This window comes from Aptenodytes patagonicus, chromosome 7 (assembly GCF_965638725.1).
Source record: "Aptenodytes patagonicus chromosome 7, bAptPat1.pri.cur, whole genome shotgun sequence".
NCBI classification, from domain to species: Eukaryota; Metazoa; Chordata; class Aves; order Sphenisciformes; family Spheniscidae; genus Aptenodytes; species Aptenodytes patagonicus.
Genome location: NC_134955.1, coordinates 65297723 through 65317200, shown reverse-complemented (window position 1 = coordinate 65317200; position 19478 = coordinate 65297723). Strand labels below are relative to the sequence as shown.

Genomic DNA, 19478 nt, shown 5'->3' with positions numbered 1-19478 from the left:
AAGAAATGCTGCTCCTATGTTTAAGGCAGTCTAAGACGAATTTGAGTCTCTTCAGCCTCTTGGAAAACAATTTTGTGCCAAATTACACTCTACGTGACTATTAGTTTCAGGTTTTATTTCATACAGTAATCAAGACAGACAAATTTAACTCGTAGCTTTTTGTAATAAATGTGTATATCTGCTTCTATAAAGTAGTAGTATTTCTCTCTTTAGGACTATACAAGCTGGAACTGAGGAAGTTCACTAGCAGTGGCATATGAATATGTTTTTGCACCACTTCATGAAAGGTTTCAAGTGTATTGTCCTTCTGAAAAGACATTTAACTACCTTTTAAAGCTATGTTAAATTTACTTATAAATAATTTGGTACCAGCTGATGCTCATACTAGAAACATTTTTCATGTTCAACTCTAGGAATAGCTTAGGGGAAAGAAAGTGCTCCAGTTTTACCTGCTGTTAATGTCTGATTTGAAGGAATCTTAGCTTATTAAACAAAAATATACTAAAATACAAATATTTAAGTTGGATTTTTAAATTCTTAAAATTCTGTGATTCTTTATTCTATAACAGTATTCATATTGCATGATATTTTGTGCTAAACTGCCCTCTTGAGCCTAGCCCCTTATAAAACATGAAAATAGAATAGTAACTTTTTTCATGTAAACTTCAGTGAAGTAGTTGCAGTCTTAGAGATAGGGTTGTAAAGGTGCTGTATAAACATTCTGATATACATTTCCTGTGTACTAGCCTATGTGGTACATGGAACATGACTTTTTAAAGTTACCCAATGTAATGTATAAAAATATAAAATATATATTTATGAGTAACAGTAGAATAAGCTACAGTGCAGTTTTCCTTAGCCTGCTGAAAGCCCTACGTGCATATGATTTTTTTACCCATTCTAGATCTTCCACAGTAGATTTTATTTTTCATTAATAGTACAACAGAGCAAGCACAGCTAGAAGAGATAACTTTAAGAACACTCTAATGCTGTAAACTTGAAGTTCCTAGAAGTCAAATACGTACCTTAAAAATTAGTTTAGCTCACTTGTCTCTTCTGTGCTAGAATTTAAACATTTTTCGCTATACACTGTAAAGCTAGGATATTTAAGGAGAATATGCCCTAAACTTCAGCGAAAGTCATCCTATTATTTCCACCAGTTCTCAGACTAATTTAATGTAATTGGAACTACACCACTTGCTCAGGGTTTTAAGCATAAGGCGTTTTGTGTACACTCCCCTCAGCTATTTCTGTAATGACTATCTTAGCATGTAAAGCCAAACCAGTGGAAATCCCTCCCTCAAAACCTCAGAATCCAATTCACATTTTGCTGCACATTCAGCATTAAACTCCAAAGAGGAACAGATAGAAAAATCAAATCCAGAAATATGCACTGAAACAAGCTAACCATTTTCTACTAGGTACGGTCTTTTCAACTGTAGAAGTTGTTTAACACACTATCAGTTCTGAATACATCAGTTTGAATACATTCATAGTGGTGCTTTCTGAATGCACTGAAGAAATGCATCAGAACAGTTAGCTTTTCACATCATCTAATGCCAGCGTACTGTAACTTTGACTGCTTTGAGGAAAGAGATACGAAGTTAATTTTGTTAATTTACATATTAACACTTTGGAGATACGAGCTCCAATACAAAAAACCTTCCAATTCCAAATATTGTTTGCAAAAAATGTAAGCTTTGTATTCTATCTAATCACTACACTTCCCAACCAAATGATGTTTTTCCTCAGAAAAATGTACAATACAAAACTAAGTAATTCATGTCTGGCCAGACAATAAGACAGCTCTTGCTGTGATATGACAGTTCCTGACATGGAAAGAACAGATTAGGCAACACATTAACATAGACAAAATGAAACACAAAAGAGGCACGTGAAATTACAGTTGAAGGGTCGTATTCTACTCGTCACTGGAAAAAAGATCACAAAAAGCTGAAAAGTGCATAATAATTCAGTAATATTTAGATATGCACAAACCATTTATGCATTGACCATACTGTCTTGACTGCTCACAATCTGCCTATGAGAATGATTAAAAATTTAATTTGATCATTATATTGTCTTATAGCTATCTAAATTGGGTAAAAGTGATTATCACCTTTAAATATAGTATGTTGATGCATAATAATACATATATTTTTTTCTAGAATAAGGATTATATTTTCTAAGCAAATATCTAAAACCAATGGTCCTTCTAAATTAGTTTGGAATAGTAAGTGAGGCCCATTTCTTCGCAGAATGGGGTGTTTTTATTGTTTATATGTTTAGATAATTAATTTTGAATATCTGTCCACTGTATAAACAATCTCCAGAAAAATATATCCTCTTCCAGTAACTTACAATACACATTAAAAATACTTACAAAAGGGATTATTGCCCATTTACAACATCTTGAGCTTAAGGACACAATTCTTGGGTCATTTCATTTATGCAATTTTGATCAGGCTAAACTGAATATTCTGGTTAACTTAAACCACACCAGCAACGTGGACAATCTAACATATAAAACTTCTGCCTAATTACGTAGGATTTTAAATCAAATTAGGCATTTTTACATCACAGTATATATGGCATTTCTTAATTTAGCAACAGAAAGGCACAGTTATTAAACCATAAAATACAGTACCTGAATCACATATACTCTAGTGATATCTACCAATGCCAATCCACACATTTTACTCTGTAGAGGGGGCTACAGAAAAAGGTTTGTTTTTTTAAAAAAATTCAACCTCATTACAAGTTTGGTCCATTAGAAATGCCTATTAGCTGAAACATCTTGAAGCAGGACTTCAGGAAAGAATAGAGGAAAGCAAATTTAGCAGTCTATGGTCCAACATGAATAAATTACTATGAAATGGCAAACAGATCATGAATGAAGCTTTCTGATTAGCTGTCAGACATACCTGTTAAAATGTCAATGTATACAGGTACAGTATGACAGACATTCCAGATACATTCATTGCATCACACACAGAGACTTTGTTACAGCAATAAGTCTAGACATAGCATTTATAGAGTTCAGCACTTCTCGTGGACTGGTATTTGACTTCTGGCCCCATACCATACCCAAAGATGTGCAAAGTTCTTCAAATGCTTTGCCTGCTATGTATTGCTGTTAAAGTGAAGACCCTGCTAAAGCCAAGCTCACTGGCCTTCCCTTAGCAAACTAGTGCACCTGTTCAAAAAGCAACTAGCTCTGTTCTCCCTATTTAAAGTGATAAAACTGCATCAAGAAAGACCAATAAAATGGAAGAGGCAAGGAACAATAAACATGAGGGAGAACCCAACCATTCCATACGTAATATAGCGATAGGGAAGCTCAACTTCCATGCGTTGTCTTGCTTTCCGTACATTGTCATGTGGTATGCGAAATATTTTACATGCCAGTGGAATAGTGGCTTTTTTCATCGCTACTTTTGTTAACAACAACACTATTACTCCAATCAACAACCGCAATATGGCTTTTCCAAACACAGTCACAGTGAGAGAGGAAAGAGATAAAGGTAACGTATCGGGAGGAGGATCTAGCTTTAGACCCATTATGTAGTTAACGTGAGAGCCACAGGCTACTCCAGCACCACAGCCCAGTATCTGAGCTGTGTCTCCTCGCGATGTGCTCCAGGTGTCTAGAGTAAAAGAGAAGATGCCCAGGGCTAAATGGAGACTGATGATAATTAAGGGTGCATATTTGTAAGTTAAGTTGAAGTTATCAATCAGGTCCACAACCGGATGGAAGACAACCAAGATGAGAATAGCATACAGAAATCCAGCAATAACATCCTGTTGAAGAGAGAGAAAGATGTGGTTTCAGTGTAATAACTATTTTAAAAAAATAATTTAAGTTACATTAGCACGGAGACAAGCCTGGTTGCTCTGTTGCTAAAAGCGACTTGTGGATTCCCATCTTTCCTCATTTACTGTACAAGATTAAATCTTTAGTTAAAGATAACATAAGGAATTGCATTTGATCATCTATTAATAGGACATCTGCATCATGATCAGATCATGAATGAGGCTTTGATCAAATGATCCGTGATCAAACAAAGTTGTAGATCTACCTATCTGCTGGCTACAATGGTCCTTGTCCAGGACTGGGGCATTCCAGCCTACAGTCAGCACAAAGCTAGCCCAGCTAAATAAGTTGTGCCAACTTAGTTTGCTGGAACAGCTCGACACTGGATCTAAGTGCCTGGGTGCCAACACAGAAGCACGCTGCCAGCAACAGCTAGTAAGGCAGTCGAGGACCACTGCAGCTAGGCATTAGAGCAGCTTAGACTTTCCACTCCAGCTTCAGAATTAACAATACTGCAAGAATGGAGAACTGTTTCCAACTATGAAAGGAGAAGAAGAAGAGGTAACTTCAGTGGCTTCATACTTGATTTTCAGTTTTATTATTGTTTTAAAAATGTCTTTTCTTAATTAAAATGTTACTCTAATTATTTTTATATTTATCATTAAATTTCAGTTACCATTGATTATTCACTCAGTTGCACAGAATTATCCGCAACTTAAGTCACCTTTAGTTGTTAAGAAGGAACTTGTTGAAAGCTTTTTTAGAAACCCAAGCACTAGAAACCCGATCACCTTCATTCACATGCTTATCAACTTTTCCATGTGAGCCAGGAGGCGAGACTTTCGTCAGCAGTATTTGTATTGCTCCATCTTCAATGAATCATTTTTATTCACTTCCACTAATTGAATCCTTGATAAAAGCTCTAATACAACTGACTGATATGAAAGTCAGACTTGCTTATTTCAGAAGCAACCACAATAACCTTCTGCCATATTTGCCACCCTACCTGCCCCCGTCTTAGGCACCATCGTTGATTTATGTTACAGGTAACACATGGTTAATTGTATTCACTCGAACACTATACAGAATTCAGATATGAGACTGCTGAATAACCTAGTGTACATGATGCATCACTATTTGTTGCATGACTTTGTGCTAAGACATTACCTCTCAGCTGACATTGTCAGCTGAAGTATCAGTTCATCCCATTGTCCTCCATACAAGTGGTTCTGACTTGGGAAGGCTCCTAATCACTAATGCAAATATGTCATTCAGCTTTTCTGAGCTGCCTTATTTTCACATGCTTCTTTTACACTGTGTTCATCTACGAGCTTTACTACTCACTACCAGGCTTACTGTTTTCTGTCTGTTAGCTTTTCTCCTAGCAAGTGATCCGCAAAAACCTCTTTAGCCATCCTTATTAGTGGTCTTACATTCTGATTACCATTTTGTAGTGTTCTTGTTTTCCCATTTTTACACTGCATACATTTGTGTTTCAGTTTGATTTTTTTTTTGGAGTCCTTTTTAATAAATAAGTCTGTTTCTCAAAGATGACAACTTTGTTATTTGGTTCTTTAGAAACTTTGGTAAGTGAAACCCTAGCATTTAGCATGGCACTCTGAAATGCACATGCTTTGAGTAACTAATGTGGAACCTGAGTGGACATTAACAGTCATGCTCTCATCCTGTAAAGTTATTTCTACTCTATAGAGGAAAAGTTAGTCTACACTTTAGTGCAGTCATCAATTTCTGCACTAAAACTGCTATTAAACATCAGCTAAGTCTCAACTGTGGACTGAGTTTATGAAAGAAGAATTAACAGAAGTTTGATGTCTACTTTTAGCTATTGTATCAATTTCTCTGCTGAAGAAATGTAAGTATTCTCTTCCTATATGGTAGGACATTAAAAAAAAAATCTATATACAATTACTGCACTTAATGTGTGACGGAAGTTTATGAAATCAGAACAACATTAAAATAAAAGTTTAGTAGGATTATTTTCTTACCAAAATTGAATGCATTCCCATATAAATTCGACTACAGCAAACCAAAGAACACCAGCAGAATGCAAGGATCAGTCCAAACATAAGGGGATACTGGTAGGGAAAAAAATTGAGAGATTGTATTAGAATTAGGAAAAAAAAATTACAAAAATCACTCTATACGAATTCTATAATTAATTCCAATTAATGCAGCTTATGCTTACCCTTTTCCTTGCCCTAGCCTACCCAAGCCTAAGTAAGTCCACTTTTCACAAAGTCAAAACATTATTAAGTCAAACTTTTTCAACTTTTTCCTTGCCCTCTTCCTTTGCATTCAGAATATATGAATTTCAGGGCGTTGGTCATATCTTTTCAGACAAAGCAGTAAGAAGTTAATAGATCTTTGTAGCAGTTAGTCTTGCCATGTTATGATATCCTAAATTGGCAATATGGACAGAGACAAGCCTTGTGTTATAAACTGTGGAACAGTTTTACACTGGGCGAAGCAGCTATATAATATACTAGTATTGTTAACAATTATCCAGGCAGAATCTAGTAGCTTCACCTTTCTCCTGAAAAGGAAGAACTTGTAATAATTTACAAATAAATTCAATTCCCTACACACTGTTTTAGAGTTTCTGCAGTCCTTGACTCAATCTCTGAGCATCATGTCCTGGTTTTGGCAGGGATAGAGTTAATTTCCTTCCTAGTAGCTGGTACAGTGCTGTGGTTTGGATTTAGGGTGAGAACAATGTTGATAACACACCGATGTTTTAGTTGTTGCTAGGTAGTGTTTACACTAGTCAAGGACTCTTCAGCTTCCCATGCTCTACCGACTGAACAGGCTGGAGGTGCACAAGAAGCTGGGATGGGGCACAGCCGGGACAGCTGACGCAAACTGGCCAAAGGGATATTCCATACCATGTGACATCATGCTCAGTATATAAAGCTGGGGGAAGAAGGAAGGGGGGGACGTTTGGAGTGATGGCGTTTGTCTTCCCAAGTCACCATTATGCGTGATGGAGCCCTGCTTTCCTGGAGATGGCTGAACACCTGCCTGCCCATGGGAAGGAGTGAATGAATTCCTTGTTTTGCTTGGCTTGCGTGCGTGGCTTTTGCTTTACCTATTAAACTGTCTTTATCTCAACCCATGAGTTTTCTCACTTTTACCCTTCCGATTCTCTCCCCCATCCCACCGGGGGGGAGTGAGCGAACGGCTGCGTGGTGCTCAGTTGCCGACTGAAGTTAAACCACGACACATCAGTATCAAACTCCTAGAACAGTAATCTTTCTTGTTCTCTATAAACCCATGTAAAGTTTCTACAATCCACGTTTATTAAACAAAAACCATCAAATAATTATTTCCAATTATTTCCATCTTCTGGTAGAAGATCTTTTATTAATAAGGACTGTTTACCAGGAACAAACAAAATACTTTGTGTTAGTAAGCACATATTGGCATGTGTAGAAACTTAAGTCTTTTAACTTTTTTAGGTTTTGGATAAAAGTATGCTAATTCACATCTTACAGCACAGTAAGAAATACTTTCACCACTACCGTATTGCAAAATGTTGTACAAGACAGGATACAGCTTCCTTTTTTCAGTATTAAAAATAATTATTAGTTCTATAAAAGAAGCAGTCACAAGACAAAATGGCATGTTTCCAAAATTGCTTCACTTCCTTCACAAAAGCAACGATAAACATTTTCAATATAAACAGACAGTCTAGATGTACTCAAATCTCAGAATAAAAACTAAGAATTACAGGCAGTTTTCTCGCTCTTTCCCTTGCTCCTTCTATGGGTAACCTGAAGGGCAGAATATTCAACAAATTAGAGAAAGTATCTTTAATCTTATTGGATAAAGCTGTATGTCCTCTGTGAAGGCCACTTAACAGACTGACAAGCTTCTAAATCAGTCTTTCAATGAAAGGTTTGAGAAAAGATTATCAGTCTTCTGCATTATTCCAACATTCTTTGAATTCTCAGCTCCAGGACCACGTTAATATGACAAACCTAAAAAAATTTTCTCAGACTAACAGAAAATCAGGAAGCTTACATTTCACATAAGAAACAGATTTCACATTAAAATCAATTCTAAATGCCCAGCTCACAGTTGTGTTACATCTAGTTTAAACTCTAATTCCTGTAGCAACATTTGTCTTTGTTTCTACTACACTCATCTACAGATTGTACCTAAACAAAATTATGGACTTCATGATTCATTTCTAACTGAAATGATGAAGGAACAGATTCAGTTTCCTGCCTTTCAGAATTATGCTAATAATGGGCAATACACCAGTAACTAGCTCATACTGAAGACATGATTGCAGAGTTACCAGATGCTGACATTGTTACAGCAGCACAAAAGTAATCCCTGCACCCTGTGCTGCACCACCAGTATACATTGCAAGTGTAGCCCCATCACTCATCCCCATTATGCCTCTACCATCATCTCCATTGTTCTCAGGATAGAAGTAATGCTGCCTGCACCAGGAAGACACTCAAGCCACACAGTCTCCCTGCCTGGTGCTGCTCCACTCTTTCCCCAGAGGACCACCCAAAGCAGAAATGCTGTATACACAGGGATAAGTATACCCTACATCCTCTGAAGTAAAGAGGAGCTTCTAGCAGCTCTTTACACACTCTGCAAGATGAAAGCCTGGGAAGACAGGCTTTTTGTTTGTCAGAGACTAGCAAGGGAAGATTTACTACCTCCGAAGCAATGCAAACCTCTTGACCAGAAAATTTAATAGCATCACAATTACTTGGTGGTTGAATGAGCTTGCACGTGTTCACGCATGTGTCAAAAGTTTCAAACGATTTTACCTATCACTTGATACCATATGTCCATTCTTGTCTCCTGGCACACATCTTTTGTGCTTTCAGGCTCCAGTCAGGGGTAAGGCTTTTCTTTATTAAAGACTTTTCCTCTGTTTCTGAAATACCTGACAGAAACAGAAGCTGGACCTTTAGCAGGAAGACCCATGAAGTGCCAGGCTCAGCAGGCTATAGCAGCTAATGATACTGTGGATAAGAAGAAGTCGGGATTGTGGGGGAGAAGAGGTTAGAGCGGCTAAACAAGACCCTAAGAATAAGGAGTATGAAGGAAAAGGTATATGGGAGGAATCTTGTTTTAAGAGTCCTAGGCAGGTCATCATAAACAGCAGGAAGAGTAGGATAAATTCTGGAAATGAAAAGAAATGCTTGCTCTTAGTTAGGAACTTTCAAGGGAGGGGTGTTTGGGGAAGAAAGAAACTGTGCCAAACGCCAACTTTGAAGAAGATTTTGGAGATAATACTTGGCTCTCTCATATCTCATTCTAATTCTGTTTTTAATAGTATTGAGAATAGATACCCATTAAAACATCTGAAAACACTGGCTAGCTTAGTTCCTCTGTAGCAAACCATCTGTATCCAAGAGCTCAAACACTTCCCTATTGTGTCCCCAATAAAAAGCCAATTATACATTTAACCCCGATTCATATATTCCTAAGTAACAAAGAATTTTTAACTTAAACCCAGACAAATTATTTTTACTGAAATGGCTTTAGCATGACCTGCCCACAAATATGTCTGCAGTATTAGGCACATGCTGATTTATGGTATTTTTAACACATGATAATAATAATCACAGAAGTCCTAAACCCAGTTTCTTTCCACCCAAGAGAGCTTATTCACTACAGTATACATAGCTGTACTGTATCCAGTCCACTATAAAAAAAGCAGAAGATTGAAACAATTATTCTAATTTCCTCTGGAATAATATTCCACAATACAACAGTTAAGTCAGTTTTTGTGATTAGTTCCCACACAAAGCATTCTCCTCCATGCTCCCACCTTTATGTAACCAGCACACTTGGACAGCGGTCAGTTTATCTAAACTTGGTAGTTATTTTACTGACTGATAAGGAAGCTTCAAACATAAAGACATCTTTATGTCTAAGGTACAGGAATAAAATTTGACTTAAAGAAGGTTTTAACCTTCATCTGTCCTGGTTTTTTCCGATGTTATATCCATACCTCCATGCATTGCCCACGTAACAGCTATGATTTTCTTCCCACAACCCCAGAACGTGCAGATGCATCATAAAGCTGTATGTACCCTTTGGGGCTTCATAGTTCACTGGCCCCCTTAGACACTAGCAGAAATCAAGCAGAATGAACCCCCTATTTCAACACAAATAACACATAATACCCTGCCTCCTTGGCCTGTTTTCACTCATACCTTTTAAAAGCAGCCATTGGGTTCAAGAATTCCTAGAACACCAAACTGGTAGCACCTGCTTAAAATCTGCCTTGAGGTGATAAGGCAACTGTGTATTTTGTCCTCATGTGTAGGGATAAGTGTACAAGGTGACTAAAGGAGAATATGAACACTCCCACACACCTTGCAGCTCAGCAAGAAGACTGCTCAGCAGCATGCCAAGTCGTCACACCAACAGGGGACATTGCCTTGATCCTTATAAAAAAGCTGATGCCATAAATTTACTTCCAAATTATTGTCTGAAAATAACGCAATACTGAGGTACTAGCAGGCATTTTCTAAATGTTGTTTCATCTAGAAAATGACTGCCTGTATGTATTTTGCATATATACATTGGTTATACCATGGTTGTATCCATAACCTCCCACTGCTTAGGCATATGAAATCCCCCCAAATACCAAAACATCTTCAATTAGTATAAGTGCCATAAGAGTATTAACATTTGTTATCAGCCCTGCTTTACAATAAATAGTGAATTTCACAAAGCTTCTCTTCCAATTGCAAATGAATCTTCAAAGAAAAAAAAAAACCAGCTTTTACTATGTTTTCTACTTAAAATAGGCACATTTTATGAAAGATTAATGAGAAAACTTTAATATAAATTAACCTCAAGCATTCATGAAAGAAAGCCATAAGCACTCATTTTGTGGATGTTTGCTTGGGTCTCTTATTTTGGAAAATACTGCATTCACAAATTTGAAAATCAGCAGTTCTCAATTACCTTTGAGTTATAAACTTTTAGGTCTTTATTATATAGTTGTATATAGACACACTGACAGTCTCTACTTAAATGAAAGATATTAAAGCAAGACTGCTGAATTCCAGCAATTTTAGTCCCATCATTCCTCGCATGCCAAATCAGATCGACCGAGGCACAAAGGACTAAAGATCACAAGTTCACTCCTACCCTCTTCCCCAATTCATTGCTATTCTTACTCATTTAGGCATCAGAAAGCAGACTGGCATCACATCTCCTTTCAGATGAGGGTCTGAAAGACTGTCAGAGGTCACAGCTGGCAGAGGTATAGATAAAAACCAGGTTTCATCCTCTCAGCTTGTTCTTTCTGATAACAAATTGACATATCTTCATTCTTGACCACACTCTGAGTCACTTAGAGTCAGATATTCAGGAACAGCCCATTTTAGAGACAAACATCTCAAACCCTGCCTCCATGCCCTCAATTAAGACCATCCTATGTATATCCTCAAAAACTCATTATGCCTCCACAGCTACCGTGCCGCCTCAACAACTTTAAGTATAGGGAGTATTTATTGAACTCCATACTGCTTTCTTTTTTCTAAATTAAAAAACAACTTGCAATTTGAAAATCATAACCTTATACAAAAATAAAGACACTCGCCTAGTACTCAATCTGAACTTCAAAATCACATATTGACTCAAAACCAACATTAACCTGGCATTTTTCTCCTTGAGAAAAGTGCCCCATATTCCATATTAGATCAAATCACTGATATCCAGCTTGCTCAAATATTTTTCCAAAGGCCAGAATAAAACTTTGATAATATGCGTAAGGATGTAGTACAAACACAATATTAGAAGATAAAGTGGAGGCGGACTGAATTGACAGCAAGGCAAAGACTGGAGATAGAGACAAATGCAACATATAGATTAAAAAGATACCTTTGTTGACATTTTGGCTTTTAAATGTTTGAATGAATATGTTTCTTTGAAGGCATCATATCCATTAAGAAAAGTGTTCCAGTCTTGATGTATATGACTAAGGGAGAGATCACCAAGCATGTTATTAAAAAAAAAACAAAAAAGAAGAGGATAAAAAAGGTTAATTGATTTCTTAAATTCACATATTAAGTTAAAGAAAAAGCTAGGAATAAAGCTGATTGAGTAGACTACTTATCTTCTCTCAGGCCTCAATTTGGTTCCCATATCCAGAATCTTGTTTTAATCAATTAAATGGAATTAAATTGGTCATATTTGGAAAATAGCACTGAAACTACTCTCAGTAAGTCTGAGAATTTTATGCCCAATGTTTTTAATGGAAAATTCCCATTTTATTTGACTACATCCTCTGAAACGGGCTTGCAAGCTTCTGACTGGATCACATAGAAAACATTTCCCTCAAGTGCCTATCCTCCTCCCTCCCCTTAATCTGACTTTTTGCCAAGAGTCTTAATAACATAACCATTGTTTAAATATGCTTGTAAGGAAACAATCTGTCCTAAAAGCTTTGACCTGGGTCAGAAAATTCCTTCTTTCATAAGGGAACATTCTTAAAACACACTCTAGATGCTCATTTCTTTACTTTTTTAAAGCGCATTCTACACTGGAGAAGTTTCCAGCATCCAAAGGATTCCAAACTAATTTTCTAATATTTTCAGTGTTCTACAGTATTACTCAATGATCTTTTTTTAATCATATAGTAACTCAGAAGTTCAGCTTGAGTTTGAGACAATTATTTTGGGCCAGAGTTCACTGAAAGAATCCAAGCAGCACTTGCAGCATCATGCTTTTAATAAGATATTTGGGCTATGTATTGGCAATAGTCATATGAAAAGCGATAATCAATGTTTACAGGAATGACTGAGACACTGGTTGGCCAGATGAATACAAAAAGCACAGCATATAAATGACTTTCTAGAGGGAGCAGAAGAAAAGGGAGAAGACGATGGTTAAAAAGGAAAGACCACTTATGAGTCATTTTAGGAAAAATAAACAGACAAAAACCCTGTCTTTTCGAAAGAGGCCAAGTGGTAAATAACATTGGTTAAGCTACATCTATCAATTATTTCCTTCTTTTTTCCACTCACCAACCTTAACATAAAAAAGCATAAAAATTTGAGTGCTACATGTCATTACAATAACCCCTTCTTTAAATTCCAAGATAAAGATTTCAATGCCAGCCCTGCAGGGAGTTAAAAGGTTTAATTTTCTGCTACACATCATCTGAAAAGAAATTAAAGAGTTACAATAGGAATTAGAGCCTGTTATTTCTTTTCCTTGCCGTCATTACAAAAAAAAAATCCCCCCCGAACACACTCAGCAAGAATCACCTACAGCTTGCTCTGCTTATGCCCCCAACACCTAAATAAATAGTTTTTCTGCAAACTGAAGTTTTCTCAGGTTTAATCAACACACCTTATTTGAAAGTATGAGGAGTGCTTTACATGTGTACAGTCCACTAAGAAAAAAAAATTGCTTGAGAAGTAAACTATTGCCTTTGAATCCTTTCTTCATCAAAAACTCTGCGTCTAACCTTATGGCATTTATTTTTACATATTCCCCCCCAAGATCCTTTACATTACTTGAAGATTTGCTTATGCAAAACTAAAAAAATATATTTAATGCCAATCAACAGAGTTTAATAGGACAGGCTGCTGCATACCTCTAGCAGAGATTCCCCAATGGAATTTGTAAGAACTGGCTATGCTCTTTTCAAACTTTTAAGAGCATCTGAATCAAACAGGCCACACCACTTTTTCCAGCTTCCTTTACAAATAAACTACAGGCATTAATATGGCCCACAAAAGAAGACCTTACAACTCAAATACACAAGACAAGGCCAGTGCTGCTGACCTTCCAAATTCCCATCTCTTTCTCAAGAGCTCTTCATTGTGTGGGCAATTCTGAGTTTTCAGATCACCCCTTCAGCTACGCTTCTCACGTCAGAAGAGGTTTTGATTGTTTATTTTAAGGAACACATGTAAGAAAGCCAGTTAGACAAGTACGAATCTCTGCCTAAGTTTCTTCACAACATTTTAGTATTTCAGCCAAAATCCATTTGGGCTTCTCTCGGAGATGAAGCATCTCTTTCTGAAAGGAGTCTGTACTTGCTCTTACACAGAGACTTCGTACATAAGAGATGGCCTCCTATATGTAGCTTCCAGTTTTATCATTACATCAATCTTCCTGACAATGCAAGCCTTTCAACAAGGACAGACACTTAAAACTAGGATTTGCCCACTTTCTGTAAAATTCTCACTATAGCAGTGTCATGATTAGACTATTCATCCAACCGCGACAACCAATTATTCCCCATTCCCAGTGAGGATCTGAGAGAAGTTAGCCTTTTGAAACAAAAGAGCAGACAGACAATTCTAGAGGTAATACTTAGTAGTGGTCAATCAGAATCACAGAACGATGCAGATCTCTCTGAAATCCCACACAGATCCTGTCAAATCCATCTCATTTGATTAATCAGCTTTGGTTGATAAAATTAATGGTGCGGATGGAAAATTTCTGGAAGTGTGTTTGACATGGTACCACATGACATTCTTACACAACTGGTACTATGGAGAGTCAGGAGAGCACTAAGTAAATGAAAATTGAAAAATACTTTTAGGTGTGTCAGTCAAACAAACCATTACAGAATAAATACACTCTACTGCAGGTTTAGCAGCCGTGCTTATTAAGGTCGCCATTATCATCAGTAGTGAGGAAAGACAGTCACTGATGATAGGATTCGCATATAAAACATTGGCAGACAAGAACATAGGGAGGAGAGTGCTGTCATATTTAGTGATCTAAACTGCTTCAGAAGATAAGCCCATTCAAACAACATTGGTTAATGTAGTTACAGAGGCCAGCTACTCATCAATCAAGGCTCTGGGCTCCTGCTGAATATCAACTTAACGAAGTTCATTCAATGGCCTGCAGTGAGAGTCAGCAGTTCCTGACTCAGCTCATTAATGCAGAGCTCAGGAAGGAGTGCGAACCCACCACTTCCTAATCCAGACAACTAGTGCCAGAGCCAAGCTGCATCCTGGAGGAACTCTGGGAGAAAAGCATATTTTCTGTCTCCCTGACTGATCCCCCCCCCCCCCCAAATAAAACAGCAGGCTTATGACACATTCAGGTCCATCCTAACTCAAGCACAATTTCTAATAAAATGTGTTATCTATTTGAAATCAGCAGTTCAAAGTAATCAAATAAGACATAAAAAAGACTTTTTCCAGTAGCTTCAGCCTAAGGCTTTTGGAGATTTTGTAGATAATTAGCAGTTCACACTCGCTCTTCCTCCCTGTTCAGGACACTATATAAGCCAGCCCAGCTCAAACTGTCAATATTTCAAAGAAAGCAGGTTTTCCCCAATGTGATAAAGGTACACTTTTTCCTACATCATATCAAGATCTATAACCTCACCGTCTTTTAAGTGTTTGTCCTCCTCTTTCAGCGTATCAGAGCTTCAAAGACAGAAAGAAAAATATCAACATCTATAACACTCCTAAATTCTCACAAGTCTTTGGCATGAGCTTTGTATTTCAAGGTTACTGAAGTGGCTTTGAAACAAGTGGTTTTCCCTGCTGAGATTTAACAGTAATAAGTAAATAAATACATAAAGATTATGCAAGTGGAATCGAAAGTTTCAGGTGAGCTCTCATAATACAAGGAGAAATTGAAAAATTATCTTCCACGATGGACAGAACAGTTAGCTATTATAAGAATTATCTTAATGTATAATTGGTTTCTGTCTGAAAGTTGGTTGCAGTGAATATTCCCTATGTCCAAAGTCTCTAATTGTGGAAAAATTGTCACAACCATCTTTAAAATACATCACCTCTGAAAATATTTTACTTGAACAATTGCATTTATAAGCAAGTATTTTTGTTTTACTGTGTATAATCAAAAATCCTTTTGAATACTACATGAAAGGAAAATAATTGTAATAGGATTACTGATAGGCATTGAAAGCTAGGAAAGCACAAACTTAATTCAACAGGTTAAAAGAAAACCTACTGGAATTAAAAGATTTTGGTTTTAAATGGACAATTTGGGCCATACCTAGAAAAGTGAGGGCAGATTTACTCTGTTCTCCAAGGGAAAGACTCATAGATTGTCTTTGATAGAAAAGAACTATTACACAATACTAGGAAGTCATAGCCCAATGAAAGCAAACTCCAAATAAGCTATACAGGAAAGTGATTCCCTTTTCACTGGATTATCCTCTTTTAGAGCAAGAGTGGCTTTCTTTGGTTTAATATAACCTTCAAAGTGACAAACTCAATTAAAGTTACCTGTATTCCAGAATAAAAGTCCCTGCAGAGAGTTTTTATTTATATATATATATATATATATATATAAAAAATATATATACAGCTTGTATCTGCTTCAATTCACACTCAGCCTTGCTCCACTGTTTTAAACAAACAATCCTAAGATGTGGACTCATCACGATCAGGGTCTGTGTAATGCTTGCTGATACTGAATATATAGAAAGACCGTACCCCAACATTTGCCAACAAGTTTAAATCTAACTATCTGTATCTACTAATAAATATGTATAATTTAATAAAAATCAGAGTTATTACAAACAACTTTATTGTTAATGGTTTTCCAAGAAGTTCTGAAGTCAGTCTTTTTAAACCCCATCTATTTCCAGAAAAGCATGACAAAAAGTTGTCATATAGTTTCTACTCCCTTTTGACAGAAGTAAAATACGGAGAACAGCAGAAGCATTAGATGAAAGCTTAGCTCTCTTTAGAGGTGAATCAAAAGATATTCAACATGCCATAGCTTAACTTTTGATTAAAATTTGGAAATAATTTAAAAATCAGAGGGTTGGGGTTTTTTTAAACAAACATTTTGAAATAGTAGAAGTTGGTTTCAGAGAGGTCTGTTATTCATACCCATTTCATAGGAAAAAGGAATTAAAATGAAGACTCAAACACTTTGCTTCCTCGTTTCTTAAGCATGGTTCTACATGAATAATAACAGGGCTGAATATTTATGATTTCTTAATATGCATTAATTATAAATATGTTTAGTCAATTAGCACAGTATTTCACAGACTGCAGTTGCAGGGCTGGCAAACCAAAGATCGAACTTGGTTCACCAGCAAAAATACCATTTCACAGATTGTCAGTTTGCTGGTTCTATAAAAGCAATCAAGCCAGGTTCTCCTTTGTACACATGACATCAGTCTGTGCAAAGCTAATCGACTGATACTACTAAATGAGGTTTCCCACACGGAAAGAAAGAGAAATCCAGTTCATTCTTCAGCTGACATCAGCCCCACACATCTAACAAGTAATAATAAAATATTCAGATTGCAGTCAGTCATTTAGAAAAAAAACCCAAGCAATTTTAAGATTAAGCATCTCAGTGACAGAACTCCAAATATTTATTTCAAACACCCACAAAACATGACATAATCTGATGCCTGCACAACTCGAGCAGAGCAGTACTTCACATTTTCCTAGCAAAAAAAATGAATCCCTAATAGCTTTTTTTTTTGGGCACGCTGTATCACCTTGCAGAAGTAGATACACAAGCTTTGGTTAAAGAGAGGCCAAATACAATCTCTAACCTTCAACTATCTCCTTCCTTTCAGGCACCCATACTATATGCTGAGGTAAAGCCACAAAGTGTCATACTGTGACAGCAAACAACTGGTGATTGTTAACAGTAACTGGTTCAGCCCCTGCATAAAGCTTAAAAAGAGAGTTCTCCTTACCAAGACAACGTACACCTGACTTAAAATAGCCAGGTATTATAATAAGAATTTGTAAACATTAACAACTTAAGAGTAGACTTACTGCTTAACTTCTTGAACGTTACACACAGAGCCCTCAAAACCCTACACTGAACATTTGTTGCCTGGGAAAGCCTTCCCCCCTCATTTACTACTGAAATTGGTGCAGTGATTTAGAGAGCTGAATACCTGTCGTGCTTTCTTTGGAGTTCTTACTGTTGCCCATACTGCTAACAGCAAGCGCCGAAGCACATGCCACGGCTTGCGCGAAACAGATGATGAGCAGTGTTATTTTAACTTAGTCTGTTGACCCAAAGTGCAATAGGCAGATCTTAAGATTTTGCTGAATGAAGGTGCTGAAGAGATCAGACATTATCAGTTTCTGCTCATTATTAGCACATTAACAGTGGTAAAACCATCTGAAAGGATATGTACTCCTCAAAACAGAAATAATAGTTTCCAGTTTACGGGTAATGAAACTAGAAGCGTTAAAGAAAAGGCTAAAGCTACAAACTGACTGAAGCTACACAGTGACTCAAAGCAAAGAAAGATCAGCAAAAAGCCCTTTAGCTCCTGGCTTTCCACCAAATTCTCAGTCTGTAAAACCAAACGCCTGTAAAAATACCAGATACCTATCCAAACTTTGTGCAAAGCACTCACGCTACAAGAAGTAAGTTGGAAAAAACCTCACAAGAACAGAATACAAATTGTTAATGCAGACTTTTAACGTGTACTGAGCTAACCATTCATAGAATCAGAACTTCCATTCAGAAGACAGAATTATTAGAACAGTTCTTGATACCCGAGCACTCACTTCGATCACAGAAAAATTAAAAATAAAAAAAAAAGGGGGGGGGGAGGAAAAAAAGGCACGAATTTCACATTTTACCCAAACTCAGCCCCTCTCTCCCCCCAAAAGAAATCAAGTCTGTCACAGCCTTACGCCCCGGGGCTGGAAAACACACGGAGGAGGACAAGGACGTGAGCATTACCTGCCAGCGGCCGTAGCTGAGCAGCAGGAGCGCCAGGGGGATGGCGGTGCCCGACATGGCGTGGGTGGAGGGCATGCTGTACTCGGAGTTGTAGAAGACCTCCAGCTTCACCACGGGCGGGGAGGCAGGCCGCGGCCAGCGGATGACATCCTTGGTGCACTGCCCCAGGTACATCACCCACACCCAGATTATGATAAGCCTCCGGCCCAGCCAGGCGTCCAAGTTCCAGATGCAGAAGGGGAAGAAGAGGATGTAGAAGAGCTCGTTGCCCAGCTCCGTGCCCAGGCTGAAGAGATAGTAGAGGAAGCGGCTGCGGGTGGAGAACTCCTGGCTGCCGTCCTCCTCCGTGAGAGAGTTGCGGCGCGGCCTCCTCCTCCACCGCTGCGGGGAGCCCGCCCCGCCGGGCACGGTCCCGTTCCCGGCGGGATGCCCCTGCTCGTCCGCCCGCTCCGCGGCCGGGGGGCCGCCGTTAACCACCGGCCCCCGGCCCCCGGCTCGCTGCTCCGCGTCAGCCCAGCCCGAAGGCCCCTCCACCCCGCAGAGCCGCTGGAAGGCGGCCACTTTCCGCGGGTCCTGCAGGTGGGCGGCCAGCCGGGCCAGGCGCCGGCAGAGAGCCATGGCAGGAGGACGAGGCCGCCCGCGGGGGGCGGGCTGAGGGCGGCGAGGCGCTGCCCGGGCCGGCGGGCGGGGAGCTGAGGGGGCTTCGCCTGAGGGGCGACGAGGGGGACGGGGGCTCCCGTGCGCGCCGCGGGGAGGGGAGGGTAACCGCCCCCTGAGGAGAAACCCGCTCGAGGGCGAGGCGTCGCGGAGCGACGGACACCGCCCGGCTCCCCACGGCTCGGGCCGCCGCCGCGCCCGCCTCAGCTCAGCTCAGCTCAGCTCAGCTCAGCTCAGCTCCCCGCGCCCGCTCCGCCCGGCGCTCGCTCGCTCGCTCCCTCACGCGCGCGCGCGTCCGCCGCCACCGCCCCTCGCCGTC

General features: G+C 38.8%; 1 protein-coding gene across 1 annotated transcript; it reads right to left on the bottom strand.

Annotated features, from left to right (window-relative positions):
* Window positions 1–98: 98 nt before the first annotated feature.
* On the bottom strand, window positions 99–19393 carry SGPP1 (sphingosine-1-phosphate phosphatase 1). Its single transcript, XM_076345621.1, has 3 exons — window positions 18503–19393; window positions 5821–5910; window positions 99–3801 (listed from the first exon to the last, which is right to left on the bottom strand). Exons 1-3 carry the CDS (start codon window positions 19118–19120, stop codon window positions 3250–3252), a joined length of 1260 nt encoding a protein of 419 aa, XP_076201736.1. The 5' UTR covers window positions 19121–19393; the 3' UTR covers window positions 99–3249.
* Window positions 19394–19478: the final 85 nt, after the last annotated feature.